The following is a 14,872-nucleotide window of genomic DNA, read 5'->3' as shown; positions in this document are numbered from 1 at the left end:
CAACACAGGAATGGAGTTGGAAATCTTTAATAGTAGTACAGAGTATCAGGTACCTCCAGTTTCCTACTCCAGCTCTTCAGCTTCAACCTCCCCTTTCTTGATTCCATCCTAGCAACATGCCTTACATTCTATCTTAAAGAAATCCCCACAGTTAAATTTTGAATAGAGGTGGGAGATTTACTCCTGAAAAATATTGGCCAGTGAATCGCAGAGTTTCTAGGATTCAGAGAGCAACTAAGTACATGCCTGAGGGGTGGTAAAGTCATGGACTATGTTAAAAAGAGCTTTCAGGGAGGTGCCGGTCAGTTCAATTTGATTGATAATAAAACCACGCCTGGCAGTTTTGTTATTATGATGGTAGCAGGACAGGGCTCGTTTGTACAGATCCTTATATGGGGCCTCTGACTCTTTGGAAGAGTCCTAGTGTTAATAGCTTCATCACTTCAGAATGAATGTGGTCTTCCCCGTGGTCATTAAAGTCACCTAGGATAAGGAATTTATTTGAGGCTAGGACATGAGTGGCTATTTCTTCCACCAGTTGTTAGCTGAAATTGTAGATAAATAGTTAGGATAAAATGATCTACTTATTTCTGCAGTCACTTAAATACATGGTAAAAACACAGAATAATGTAACTATCAGTAACCTGTACATTTGTTAAGCAGAACTAATGAACATCTATATTTAATACTTTTTTTTTTAAAACATAATTATTCTACGTTTATACAAAGCAATACACATATATAGGTACATATCTATAGTACAAGTATATGCTTATATATGCTGTATATTTCTATCTGTTTGCGTATGATGGTTATGTGGGGAAGAGCCCATTCTTGTGTAGCTTTCTGAAGATAAGGTGGTTATCCGTGGATCTTATGTTGAGGGGTAAAGATTTCCATAGTTTGGCTGCTTGAATAGAGAATGATGTGGCACCCATTGCTTTTTTTCTTGCATCTTGGGATCTTGAGGTGAAGTGCCACTTTAGAGCAGAGGTTCCTTTGTTGAATGCGTTTGGTGATTTTATTCCTGATGAAGCGCTGTCCCGTTCCATGTATCGCTTTGTGGGTGATTCAAAGCAGCTTGAATGTGGATCTTCTAGCAACCGATAACCAATGCAGGGCTTTCAAGGCAGGGGAGATTTGGTCTTGCGGTTTTATATGTAAGAGTAGTCTGGCAGCCGAGTTCGGAATCCATTGTAGTCTTTTCATGGTCGTGGCAGAGGCTATTGGCGTAATCATGTTTGGATAAAACAAGGGAGATGGTAGCCAGGACCTTGGGTGGAAATCCAAATGGGGTAAGATTTGTTGCAGAGATTTTATAGTAACAAAGTTTGATCTTGCTAGTTTGTCCACTTGGACATTCATCGATATCCTGAAGTCCATGGTCATTCCGAGGTTTCTTACTTCTTTCAATATTTTAGGCTGTGTTCCCAGATCATCAGGCCATGTGGCGAGCGGGTCAAAATGGTTCCAATTGCCACAAGTGAGTATTTCTGTTTTGGAAGCTTTCAATTTGAGATGGCTCCATGTCATCCATTGCTTCTCAGGTCTGAGACAACTGAAAATTGTTGAGTTTCCAATGTCTTTGGGGTATTGCAGTTAAAAGAGTATTTGCATGTCATCTGAATAGTTATAGCATGTGTGGTGAAATTGATTGATCAGTAATGGTAAGGACTTCATGTAGATGTTGAAAAGCATGAGCAAGATATTAGAGCTTCGAGGAACCCCTGCTTTTTTTAAGTACGGTTTGGACGAGAAAGGTGGGGTATGGATGACATTAGTTCTGTTGCGAAAGTAAGACACGATCCAGTCTAGAGTAGTCCCCCATATGCTGGCTTCATTGAGTCTTTGTCTCAGAATGTCATGGTCAACTGTGCCAAAGGCAGCAGAGAGGTCCAAGAGAAGTTGTGCAGCAACCCTGTTCTTCAGGCCATCCCAGATGGCAAGTAGGGCAGATTCTGTGCCTCTTCCCGGATAGAATCCCGTTTGGAAGTTTGACAGTATGGCATTCTCTTCAATGAATTGTGACATCTTGGTGAAAGCTTCTCTTTCTATCAGTTTGCCCAGGAAAGGTCCATTTGAAATCAGTGTGTATTTGTTGGGGTTCAGCGGGTCCAAGTTTGTTTTCTTCAGTAATGAGTGCATGTATTACTTTTTGAGTTCTTCTGGAAATATTCCGGTAGTTAAGGAGTTGTTGATGATTCGCCTTACTGGAGTTGTAGCAGAGGTTGTTGGAAGAATTGTCTTGAAGGTTTGCGGTGGACACGAGTCAGAAGGGCTGCCGGCAGGCCTGTTTGCTTTGACCAGGTCCATATATTCATTGTATGAAATGTGTTGGAATGAAAGGAGAGACTTGGTTAGAGTATTCTTGGATTGTAGTCGTGTAAAAGGGTTAATGCTGATGCTTTGTCTCTGTTTTAAGTATGATTCCAATGTGTCTGCTTTGTCCGTGTAATGATTTGCCAGTTTGTCTGTGAACTCTTGAGTAATGGGATGAGCTGCTTCTTTGCAATTTGGTTTGGAAAATTCATTTAGAAATTGATAGAATGCACATGAAGCATTTTGAATTCTGTCTAAATGGTATATCTTTGGCAAATATCCATTAGTGGTGAATCACATTTAATGTTACCAAGAACTATCTCAGGTACAATGTCTATGTTACCTATAAGCTTTATCGCTAAATCTGCAGCAGATGAAGCTCCATGTTCTTCCTGAATGTGTTTCAATACATTGGCAATCTTGCAATTTAAGGCAATGCTATGCTTAGTCATGTATAGTGTTGGAAATACACTTTCACATGACTGACACTGTTGCACCTTTTATAAAATACTCATCGGCAAACACATATTTAATATTCGGTGTTTATAGTATGGAGTAGAATGTGGACATAATGTTTCAAACTGATAACTCTTTATTGCTAACCAAAATGGAGTTTCATTCTCTATGGTTTGGCAGTGCCCCATTATAAAATTTATTGTCTGTGAATTAATGCCTTTAACCTGTGTCTGTGTGGGTTTTTGCACATCCCCAATAGTTTCTGTACTTCAGTGCTGCTCTACGTACTGACTCAACTGTCTGTATATGCTAATTATCTCAGCAAGAATCTCTCTTTTTTCCCCTACAAGAATGTGGTCTCATTCTAGATGCAGTGCATATGTAGCAAGCACTGGCCAGGTCTGTCCTGGTATTGTCAGTGGACCTAAACGTACCCCCTGTACTACATGTTCAAGCTTTCCCTAAAAGTGTTAGGTATTTAATGTAAATCATAGACACTTCTATATATTCAAATGGATTATATTCTGATGGTGGATCAATCTTGACATACTTGGTGAGAAGTCCTGCTGCATTAGCAGCTTCTAATTTGATCCAGAATTAAAATACCTCTGTAGTTTGCAGTATTATTAATTGGAGTTTATGGTAGTCCATCACAAGTAATAAAGTCACTAACCACGTTAGGTCCAAACAAAGGTTTCAACAATTTAAACCAGAGCTCAATCCCTTCTAGCTTGGGCACAGAGCTGACAGGCTTAACTTTAAAAATGTGTAAACAATTTCAAAGAACTAAACCAGTTCAAAATTTAAAGACACAACACAATAAAATTCTGACACCAATTTAAAAAAAAGAGAAAAATACAATAAGCAAAATGACACCAAAACAACAAAAATCCAATAAGAGGGAAACAAAGGTGTGAATTTTTAAATATTTAAGTCGGAAAAGCACCAAGAAAAATAACACGCCCAATGTAAGTCAATGGTTGCAGTAAATAGAGACCAAGGTGCAATTTCAGTCTTGCCGCCAGTCGGATACACCAAGTGGAATGGTCTCGGTAAAAGCCAAAATTTCAAAATGGGAAAAAATGTTCTAAGTGTCACTTCAAAAAGGACTTTGACACTTTTTTGAAGGAAATATTTAAGTTTCTTCGAAGTGCCAGCACAGTATGGGACTTTCTCTGTTTTTGAGGAAAAAAATTCACACTGCGCAGGCCGCCACTGACACTGTAGGCATCGCAGTGGAACAGAAGGCCGAATACCTGAAGCAGGTTGGTCAGCTGGAGCTTTGGAGATTTCTTGCTGAAATTCTTTTGAGACCCAACGCAGTCATTTTTCAGAGGTGTGGGGAACTTTGAGCTGGACAAAACTGAAATTAAATTCAATACTGTGGAAAAACCACATGCGTACAATTCTAAGGCCCACAGGACATCAGGGAAGGCACTTAGAGACTCTCGGGATGTCAGGTAGAGGCCAACAGCAGTGTCCAGTTAAGGTATGGTTGCTTCTAGTCAGTTGGCACTTCGGGATAAAGGTCTCTTGCAGCAGAGTATGTTCCTGTAGTCTCCCAGGGTGTCAGCCAACTGACCTTTGGATTCACCTTCTTTGTCCTGGGTATATGTGGAAGCAAGTATAGCCCTTCAGGTCTCCTCACAGGTCTCATAATCTTCTGTTCTTCCATGTGTCCACAAAGTATTTGAAAGAGACTGTCTAGAGTTTCACATTTATGACTGGTACTAACTAGTGGGTTGGGTGATTTCTGGAAACTCCCTAACCAATGGGATAACATTTCTAGGGCGACCCTTCAAACATTGTCAGTAGTTCCTGTTTGTCTTTGTGTAAATAGGCCCAAAATTTCATGTGCCAGGGCAATGCCGAGATGACCACAGTCTACACTAGCACTAAACTTGGGCTCTGCTCTCTGGTCATGTGTATTGGAGAGTACTATGAAAATCACCAGTATCCCCCCACTAAAATCTAGTTTGAAGCAGGCCCTGGAAACACAACGTAATATGAGCCATAAGTCTGGTATGACAACATCAGTGTCCTTTAGCAACCACACAGGAGGTACATCGTAATTTTCTTTTGGCTCTGTTTGACCCCTTACAGGGTTTCAAGCTTTTGCATGTGCCTCAAACAGACATGTCAAGCAGGATTCAAAACTATTGTGCCAACAAGATGGCAACAGCCCGTACCATGATTATTTGGCTGAGCTCAGAGTAGTCATCACTACCCATTTAGCTTGACTTGTCAATCAAAGTTATGCGACCACTGAGAGGAATTTCACACCTTAATAACGTCAAACACTTGATTGACAGCTGCTGCAGAGCTAAAGTAGATTAGCCTCCAGAAGCTTCAGGCAAGGAATGGGTAATTTTCCAAGAGTTACTTTTTCTAAATATTTATTAGAACTCCAACTTCACCACTGAATTCAGTTTTTCATGAATATTAAAATGAGTGGTTGATTCATTTTTCTAGCTGATCTAAAAATTGAGATAGTAAAATTCATATTTTAATCTATACTTAGTTTTCTCATAGAACAACCAGAGCCTTCCATCGTAAAAATGGTGCTTGTGCAGGGACATGATGACCTTAGATAGCAATGTGCCCCATTTTTTAATACTCACCACCCTACCTTGTGGGCTTCAAGGCCTATATAGTATTAACTTACTAATATATAAATGGGAGCTTTTCCCTCTATCAAAAGGGAAATTCTACTGGTCGGACTGCAACAGTCAGGCTACAGTGGTAGTACTACAAGGGACCTGACTCTATTTAGACACCTATTACTAACAAATCGACACAGGAGGGGTTATCTGTGTTCTTCATACTCCCTCACACAAGCGATCCCTATCGCTAATCAAAGTGTCATGGTGTTCCAATGTATAAGAAATATCAATACAACATCATATGACCACTCCGACCTAAACATAAAAAAGTGTGGAGTAGGAGAAAAAGCACCTCACTGTCGTAACACCAAGGGGGTTGCTGGTTGGTATGGACGGAGCCTCTTTCTGAAAGGCATTCATTTTTGGTGCTGCCTCAGATTTACAGATCCTTGTAAATCTAGAGCAGTGTCAAAAAGCCATGGCTGTTGCTGGGAAAGTCCACAGCAACACCCATTGCACAGCCCTTTGCAGCAGAAAACTACATTGCAGAGTGCCATATTTACAAGGCTGTGTTCAGCCATGCAAAGTGGTTTAGTGTGGCCTTGTAAATTTTGGCTTGCATAGAAAGTCACCAGAGCGTCAAAAAAGTGACGATCCAGTGGCTCTAGGGGCTTCTAAATATGCCTCTAGATTCTTGGTGGAATTGAGAGCGGATGTGACTCTTTTGGGTTAGCAGCCTGACAAGCGGTACTTTCTTCCAGCTGAAAAATTTCCCTATTTACAGATGCGTGGGTTTCAGCATTATTGTATGTATGGATTAGCACTTGCAATGGTGGCTCGATGACTGGTGTGAGTCTGCTTTGTTTGAGAGCATTGCCTTTCTAGAATTGTTCTCGATTATTTTGACTTTATCCATTTGGCCTTTATATTTGGCGTAAAGCGCTTTTTATCTAATATTGTGGTGAAGGATTTTAAGTGCCCGTAGCCACTGCGTAAGTTGGTACTGAGTTTCTTGAAGTGAAAGCTTTGGATATGCTTTAAAGGGAACATCATATTTCAACCGATGCCTATCCCAGGTGTGATCAATAATTATCATGATCTTTTCTCTCAATTTAGGATGCAAGAGTTCCTGTGCAAATCACTGCTAACTTCCGAGAGAACCTGGGAAGCTTGGTGACCCGTCCTTCCCGATTTGGTCATGAAAGTATTAGGTCTTAAAATCATGAGAGAGCATTTGGAGATTGTTGTTAGTTCCTATAAGCTAGAGGCTGAATGTGCACATTTCCCTTAGATTTATGTGTAGCTTACAAAGTTTAAATTCACACAGTGGGACACTTAGCAGATTTGACATGGGTCACTTGACTGCCACCTCTTTCTTCATAAAGACAGTTCCAGCAACTGGCGTGTGCCAAATTTATTGATTCGCAAGCATGCTTGGAACATTTGGCATGCGTACGCTGATGTGAGGAGGACTCTCAGTAGAGAGAAAGGGATTCAAGTAGGCACAGTTCCCAGCAGTTTATTCAATGAACAAGGAGCCATTTTGCCTAAGGTTATGCCTAAAGTATTCATTGTCATTTCATGGGCATTTTGTATTACGGGATTGCTAAGGAAATTTAAGACTTACTACTTACGGGTGGATTCCAAATGGGACATTTTTACATTGAAAGGTGGATCTCACTTCATCCTCTCACTACAGTGCCCCAAGGCTGACTAACAAGGAGCCTAGAGGTAATTAGCATTTCAATTAATTACACATCATTTTGCTGTAATTTCATGTAATTTTCTGAAAGCATATTATGCAGATTTCATTTGCATGGAATTACGAGTACATTGTAGCCTATGGCACTTATAATACAGTGGATGGGATATCCTTCATGCTTTGAAAGAGTATCCCTTCCACCAAACTCTAAATAAGGCCCTAAATCGTTTTTTACATGACAAGTGTTTCTTGACACTTGCAACCCCTGTGGGCTAAGGTGTATGTTGTAAATATGCTTCTGACAGGCCAATTGCAACTACTACTTCTAAGAAGTGGCCTGCAGGTGTTTTTTCTAGTCTTGAAAAAGAAAGGGTTCGTCCGATAAGGTAAATGTTCATGTTCTCAGGTCTTATGGAGTGATAATTCATTGTTTTTGTTATTTTCACCCATTTCTTTTATTAAAAACTCTAAAATGAAGAGCCTCCAGAGTAATCTCTAGCACCATATAGCAGAATAGGTTATGTCTTGACACAAAAAGACCTACTCTGGTCAATAAGTATGAAGAGCACACTACAGAACTATGAAACAAAGCCTCCGAATAAGCGTAAACATACAACCAGCCTCTTATAAAAAATATATATGTTTTAATAAAACAAAGAAATCTTTACATTCAGAAAGGAGCCAACTTCAAGATGTAAAAAGTAACTGTACAGAAATTAAATGATAAACAATATCTTCTAAACTTTTACTAAACAGGTACACTTTGATTTTGTCATGCAAACATTAGCAGCAAGCACACTGTTCCCTGGATTCTAATTGTGGGGCCTGCATTGTGTAAGAGGACCCCATAATGGAGACCCACCCATGGTGCTGTAGTGACCAACAGCTTGGGGGCAGATAAAGCAGCTGTGCACAGATGGGCCTCTGCATAGGAGGTGTGTGGAGGGAAAATAATGCAGACTGTATAGGGTATGTCATTGATGACCATGCAGTTGCCTCAGAGTTCCTCTGTACATTCATGGGTTAATGATCGCTCATTACAACCACATAATGTTTCAATAACATTACAGAAAAAAATGTCACACAGATATAAAAAGCAGCGTAATCTTCAGTAGGGAGTTGTGATCTTTGAAAGTGGTGGGCATAATACCTGCCAGGAGTCATCCAATTTGTTTAGAAATGTGTCTCACTCATAATCACTCGCTCTCACATGTACTATATTCCCCCTCACTCACTCTAACTCACAGTCTCTCGCTTACTCATTCTCACTCCCATTCACAAAAATACTCATTCTCATTGATTCTCATTCTCACTTACAAGCACACTTACACACAGTCCCCCTTTCAAACTCCCTGATTCTGGGCCCTGGTTCAGCTGTGACTGCTGCACCATTGATAACTACACCCAAGACTCACTTCCACTCTCTCTCACAATCTATAATAATCACTCACCACTTTTAACACACTCACACTCCTTTCCTCACTACTTCATACTCACTTTCATTCATTCATACACACAAACTCAGATTCTCACTCACTCTCATTGACACTCGAAAGCAAACTCACATACACTTTCACTAAATCTAATTTACTTTAATTTACTTTCAAACACAATCACAACACACTCACAAACACATACATAAACACAAAAACATTTTGTTTTAACTTACCTGCTTCCTTTGCAGCAGAGCAGGAACCTGGTGCTGGACACCTGCACCAGCAATCCATGATTCCCAACAAGGAGTCAGCAAGAGCAGCAAGGGTGAGTTTGAAAAGGGAAAGACCCGCCTCAATCTCTCTTCCAGCATCTTGATAGGTCTAGAAGGCAGCTATATAAGAGGCTGGAACAGAGCTGGGGATCCTGCCCCTGCTGCTCTGCATGGCTTTTCATTGGCCTCAGGGATTGCACTGATATGTGCCCTGACATCCACATTTTAGCTGATATGCTATGCTGCCTGTTGCATGTGCAGTATATCTTCTAAATAAAATGGACTGTGCCTGTGTGAGGGGACAGTAGTTGAACTATACCCCTCAGACAGGCGCCATCCAGACATTCACCTACAGAGTCGTGTTTCAACAGCACTCTGTAGCTGGATGTGTCTCTTTTAGCCTCCTACTCCTCCTTCTAATCCTCCTCATCTGGGGCCTGCAGACCAGGCCAAGAGGGCTGACCTGCTTACTGGCAGTGTCCATGACGAGACGAAAGTTGTGTTTCTCTCGAATAGTTATTACCTGGATATTAACTCTACAGGTTATATAAAAACTATAATTATCTCTTAAACAGCAATAGCAAATGTATCTTTACAAGTGAGGTAACAGGGAAAACCCCTGAACGATTGACGAGGGTGAAATCTACAGATGATTCTATTTCCTAGGGGGACTCCCACTTAAAAGACTCCAGAAATGTAGAATGACATGGTTGATAAAGGGGAAACGGGAGAAGCTAGCTGCTACACGGATCATCATTTTCCACGTTTTCATGTGCTCTGGACCAGCAAGTTGCAAGAGTAACCTAACTTTGCATTCATTATCTAAAATCCCTATCAAGTAAAACTGGTTTAGCGAGATAATGACTATCATTTCACATTGATAGAGATTAAGGATTCTATTCACATTCTGTTATTTCATAAATACTTTCAAAAGGTCCACAATTCACAACAAACACTCATTGGGGCATGCTGAACTGAGACGTAAAGCCAGGCTGGCCATGGTGCAGCAGGGTCCTGGATTTTTCCTACGGTGTGAATAAATACATTCATTCAGGTTCATAGTGTCATTGTAAGCATGGAATGCTCAGGCTTGCCAGCATGCTGTTGGCAGAGCTCCGTCTGGGCGTTCTCACCACCCGAGAAGGATCATGGTGCTTCGGTGTCGACTGGGCACTTGGTATTGGGTCTAAGGAAGACGTTCCGTCCATCTGTGAATGCGATAAAGAAAGAATGTATTTAATTTATTTAGTAACATATCATTGTGCAGAATGCTGTCAAAAAAGGAATTCAAGATACATGCATCATATGTCTACAAACGTTTCAGCACATATTGAACACACCTTTGAATGAAAAGATCCTAAAATGGAATCACAAACCACCTTGAAACAGAATGGAAAGGCCGCAATGATGACCAATAAATATTTCATCTACCTTTGATGCAGTCTGCACCAACAACGTTCAGCCCTCAAGCCACTGGACAAACAGGAAGGCATTCTAGAATAGGCATATGTGTTACCCCATAATGTGGTCATGGAATAATAATCTAAAATAACCTGTTTTAATGGCAGAAATGACCCATACAGATGCAAATAACATGCCATGCTCATGAAAGCCTATGCACCGAAGTGTGCACCTTCCCTGATCCTTACCTGTACTATACCCCTCCTCAAGTATTCTTTTTTACTTTCTAATCCTTTTTAGGATGCTATGTTCTCTCAGGTCATCGTAATATGCTGTACTCTCGGAAACACTAATGGTACTGACTGTGAGAAAAAGAGACTACAGAGTAATTGCTGTTCTTAAAAATTTATTTTTATTTCTGGAAGAAATCATCTAACTTTCAAAGAGTCAATTTTGTTAGCTCTGCTTTTTAACAGTGCAGCTATCAAACAGACCTATTGCTACCAATATACATGGTCTTGGGCATTAGGTTCACCCTTTTCAGCCAATGGCTTTTTTTGACTAGCCTCTTGTAGCAATTGGCTTGAGACTATGTCAATCACATCTTGGCACAGCCCAGTGGTGCATTCATCTCGCACCCAATGTTTTTGGCTCTTTGGAAGTATTTTTCCACCTCCCCGTGAGTGTCTGCATTGAACTGCATGAGGGTCTATTTTATAATTATAGCCGTCTCTCCCCTCTCCTGCTGGCTCCCTCCTGTGTGTCTCAGTCTAATGTACCAACACTGCTTGAATTGAGTTATCAAACACAAAGCTACTAGCTTTGCCAATGCCTGTCTTCATTTTATTTTCATCCAATATGTATTTATTCCACCATTAATAAAAGAACTTGACACATGTGGCAAGAAGCTTAAGTGCAAAAATTTAAGTTTTATAAATACACAGTATATATAAATGACCTATGGACACGTTGCGCGCATTTACTGATTCATTGGATCTTTAGCATTGTGTGCTGTAGAAGTCGGTGACATCCCCAAGTATGCTGCATAATTTTCATAGCATTCTACACACCTTCCTCGGTTTAATTCCAGGATAGCAAACACTTTAAGCTCCCAGTATATTCATAGTTTCGTTTTCTATCTAACCGGAAGCCCTTTACTAAAGGCACAACAAAACAGCAGGATGTGGAAAGTCATATTCTGACAACTGACTGGGAACATTTACATTTTCACATAAACTTATACAATGCGATAGGTGAAATATTTGTTATGATCCCACGATCCTTCCGGTGTCTACAGATGCAGCAAGATTGTCTATTTGTTAACAGCTGAGAGGTCATAGCAGATTACAGATCATGTGTATTTGTGACCCTAACCTTTGACCCTGAAACACATCCCTTTAATTTGTGGTAGTGACTACAGCCTGAGGGAGTGTCATCTCTGGAGCCTGGATTCTTCCATGTCTCATAGAGTGTGGTGGTTTCCTAAAAAGCATATTACGTCTTTCTTCCTTCCCATGGAGCCTACATGAGGTGACCAGTCACCACCAGAGGATGAGGGTATCTGCTTGCTTCTAACAGATTATGGATTCAAAATGCTGGAATGGCTGACTCAGTCTTTTATGGTCCTGTGGTCGCTAAAATTAGTTCTATTGACTAGGGTTATTCTAGCACCTTGTTTCACCTCAGAATACTTCAGTGAGTTAGGCTGTTCAACGATTGAATATTAACACAATCTAAACACCTATTAGTGTGTTACCTGCATCCTCTTCATTATATCTGCTAAGAGATTCGGTTCAGATGGAAATCTAAATAGTGTTTCTGTAAATGCCACATTTCTGTTTCGTTTCCTCCATAACATTTTAGAAGTTTTCTTTGGCAGTTTTAGAAGTGACATTTCCCCCCAAAATAAGCACCAGCCACAGTAAAGGCAGGAACCCACCATTCACTTTCATACACATGTTCCAAAGCAGCTGCCACAATGATGTCCATGCATGGCTGATGGCAGATTCTAGTTTGTGTACATATTTTTCGGGAGTAGACGTTCTAATACATAATTATGGATTCTTAACCATGTATGGATATCCAAATCGGAATCCATTTCACTAAAACAGCAGAAGTGTGTGATTAGCCACAGAATTAAAAAGACAGCATCATCCTGAGCCTTCCCAGTATTTGAACCCAATTAATTTTTTTTTAATTTAAGTATGGGAAGGAAGTATCATAACATATGGTGTATTTGTAAAACGCATGTTCACAGCGAAGGGTATTTTGTTGCTGATTAACAGATATGTATTGTTACCCAACGATACTCATTTTATCAACCTCAGAAGGATGAAAAGGTGATGGAATTGCTATGATTTGAAACTGTGACCATGAGGTCGAACAGAGAACCCTAAAGTGGTCGCTTTAGTCCACTAAGCCATTGGGCCCCACAGTAAGTCTGCTGGTTTCAATACTAATTTTAAGACCATGTTCCTTCCGTGTGATATACATTTTCTGGCGTCAAACAGCCCGTGACCATGGGCAATGTATGCTATTTCTTCATGGTGTGACTCAGAGTACGGGAAACCTGCTCATTATGAGAGCCACATATACCGATAGATACAAAATGGTATGGCTATTTAGTGCCTTGTGTTGTAATTATTTGAGTAAAGGGGTGCAGTTTTCAGGAATTAATGGCAATTGCTTACCTGACAATGGTAGAAATGTGTCAGCTTCGAGCACAAGGATGACGTCAGCCAGTTGTCAGAGTGCGCGAAGCCTGCATCTTGCTCTGTCGGTGCGCTCCGCATTACACAGGAAGAAGTTGGTGCCAACCAGGACTCTGCGTGCGGGTGCTGGGTACCTTGGTGCGCTGGAGGGGTACCTCCTTCGCAGGAGTGAGGAAAAGAAAGCCAAGACCTGTCATCCTGGACTTGACAACCTGGCTGGGTTGGAGATGCTCTCGAAATGGCGCATTCAGGAGAGGAAACATAGAATGTAGAATGTTCCTCTGCAGCCGAGGGGGGCTGAGGGGGGCTTTGCCTCAGTGCCTGGAAGCAGTCCTCTCGCTTCATGCACAGGTTGTACTCTCGAAGTTCGTCCTGTCTCTGCTGCGCCAAGGCCTCCTCGCTCAGCCCCAGCAGGTCTGACAGGTGAGCGATGTAGCGGATGGCAAGTCTCAGTGTTTCGATTTTTGTCAGGTTCTGTCCGGCAGGCACCACCGAAGGGGGCAGGTACTTCCTCAGGTTCTGAACAGCTTTGGACAGGTTCCGCATCCGCAGCTTCTCTCTCTCGCTGGCGCTGTGCCTCTGGGTCCCCGCCACTCGGCACTTTTCTCTTCTACTGGAGGGAACATTTTCCCTTGTCGCCTGCTCGGGAGGCAAGATGAACGTCTGTTGTTTGAGACAACTGTGGAAGACTTTATTGGAAAAGTTCGGTAGTTCTTCGGCCGGGGACCAGCTGTACGAACCCGGGGAGGATGTTGACGAGTGGGAGTCCGAGGCGGCGCCAGTCCATCCTGAGAGAGGGGGGCACTCGACGGGCAACGAGCGCTCCGGGGCCATGAGCTGGGTTGGGGAGCTGGCCATGGAGTCAGTGTCGGGGTCAGCCACACAGAATATGTGGAGAAGTCCAGGGAGCAGAGGCCAGTCAGGCTTTATCCAGAAGGCCGAGGTGTGAAGAGGCCGCTTCCCAGGCCGGCGGAGGTGTTAAAATCTACAGCGCGCCAGAATCTGCCCAGGGCAGGGGGTCTCTGGGAAAGTCAGTGAAGTCCATTTGCAAAGGTGTGAATTCTGACCCTTTTGCTACTGTAATTGATGCTGCATTAGTCTCTTAAAGTGCGGTGGGAACAATTCATATGAACGTGTTATATACCCTATTTCATATCCTACTTTTCTGAACCCTACGTGGGCACTGCAGGAAAGTTAGTTTTAGTTCAAAATTGATCGAATTAAGTTGGACTCATTTTTTCAAGAAATTATAGTTTTATTTCGTGGCATACGCGATATCTAAAGAACTTGGACTTATCGTCTTCTTAAGTGCCGGATCTGTGGGCCCGCATAATTCTGTGGACCCCCCTCCCCTCCCCCCCCCGGGTCTGAATAGAAGGGGTGCCGGGGATGTTTGGAGCCTCCTCGTAAGTAGCACCGAATAGAAGGGGTGCCGGGGATGCTTGGAGCCTCCTAGTAACTTAGTAAGTAGCACAGCTAAAATGCTTCAGTGACACCTTGAGACTCGGTATTCAGTGCCGCAAGCAGGCCCCCCTTGAAGTTTTGACAAATGTTGCTAATTATATTTATGAGATAGAATGTACAACGCTCTCTTCCCAAAAGTCACTGGATTGAACTTTACATCCCTTTCATATATAGATAACATGTACGTTTTCATTTTAATAATAAAGTGTTGTCTATTTCAGTGCTTCTGACTCATGCAGTTTCCAAGCGCAGTAAAACACAGATGGCTCTTTAACCCCAATTATGGTTCTCAGTTGTTTACCGACCTTGGAAAGCTGGAAGGCTCAGCCTGACTTGTCCTCACTGAAACTCCTTGCCTCCTCATCTCTTTCCTCATCCCACTACTTACTCTTTGAGTGAATGGGCGCTTTCACTTCCAACCTCTCCCTGCTTCCCAACCTGTTTCTCTTGTTAAGGCAGGGAATCTACCCAGAACGCACCTCTTCTCACCCAACACTCATACTTTTTT

General features: G+C 41.9%; 1 protein-coding gene across 1 annotated transcript; it reads right to left on the bottom strand.

Annotated features, from left to right (window-relative positions):
- Positions 1-7,841: 7,841 nt before the first annotated feature.
- LOC146860514 (uncharacterized) lies at positions 7,842-13,780 on the bottom strand. Its single transcript, XM_085646351.1, has 2 exons — positions 12,880-13,780; positions 7,842-9,996 (listed from the first exon to the last, which is right to left on the bottom strand). The coding sequence occupies exons 1-2, from the start codon at positions 13,756-13,758 to the stop codon at positions 9,853-9,855; spliced, it is 1,023 nt and encodes a 340-aa protein (XP_085502477.1). The 5' UTR covers positions 13,759-13,780; the 3' UTR covers positions 7,842-9,852.
- Between the last annotated feature and the right edge of the window lie 1,092 nt (positions 13,781-14,872).

This window comes from Triturus cristatus, chromosome 3_1 (genome assembly GCF_964204655.1).
Source record: "Triturus cristatus chromosome 3_1, aTriCri1.1, whole genome shotgun sequence".
NCBI classification, from domain to species: Eukaryota; Metazoa; Chordata; class Amphibia; order Caudata; family Salamandridae; genus Triturus; species Triturus cristatus.
This window is presented reverse-complemented; position numbering and strand designations above follow the sequence as displayed.

Bases quoted from the DNA above. Each gene is read 5' to 3' on its own strand.
- LOC146860514 (XM_085646351.1), bottom strand. From the start codon at position 13,758: ATGGCCAGCTCCCCAACCCAGCTCATGGCCCCGGAGCGCTCGTTGCCC. The intron at 9,997-12,879 runs GTAAGCAATTGC...TCGCATTCACAG, and splicing joins CACATTTCTACCATTGTCAG to ATGGACGGAACGTCTTCCTT.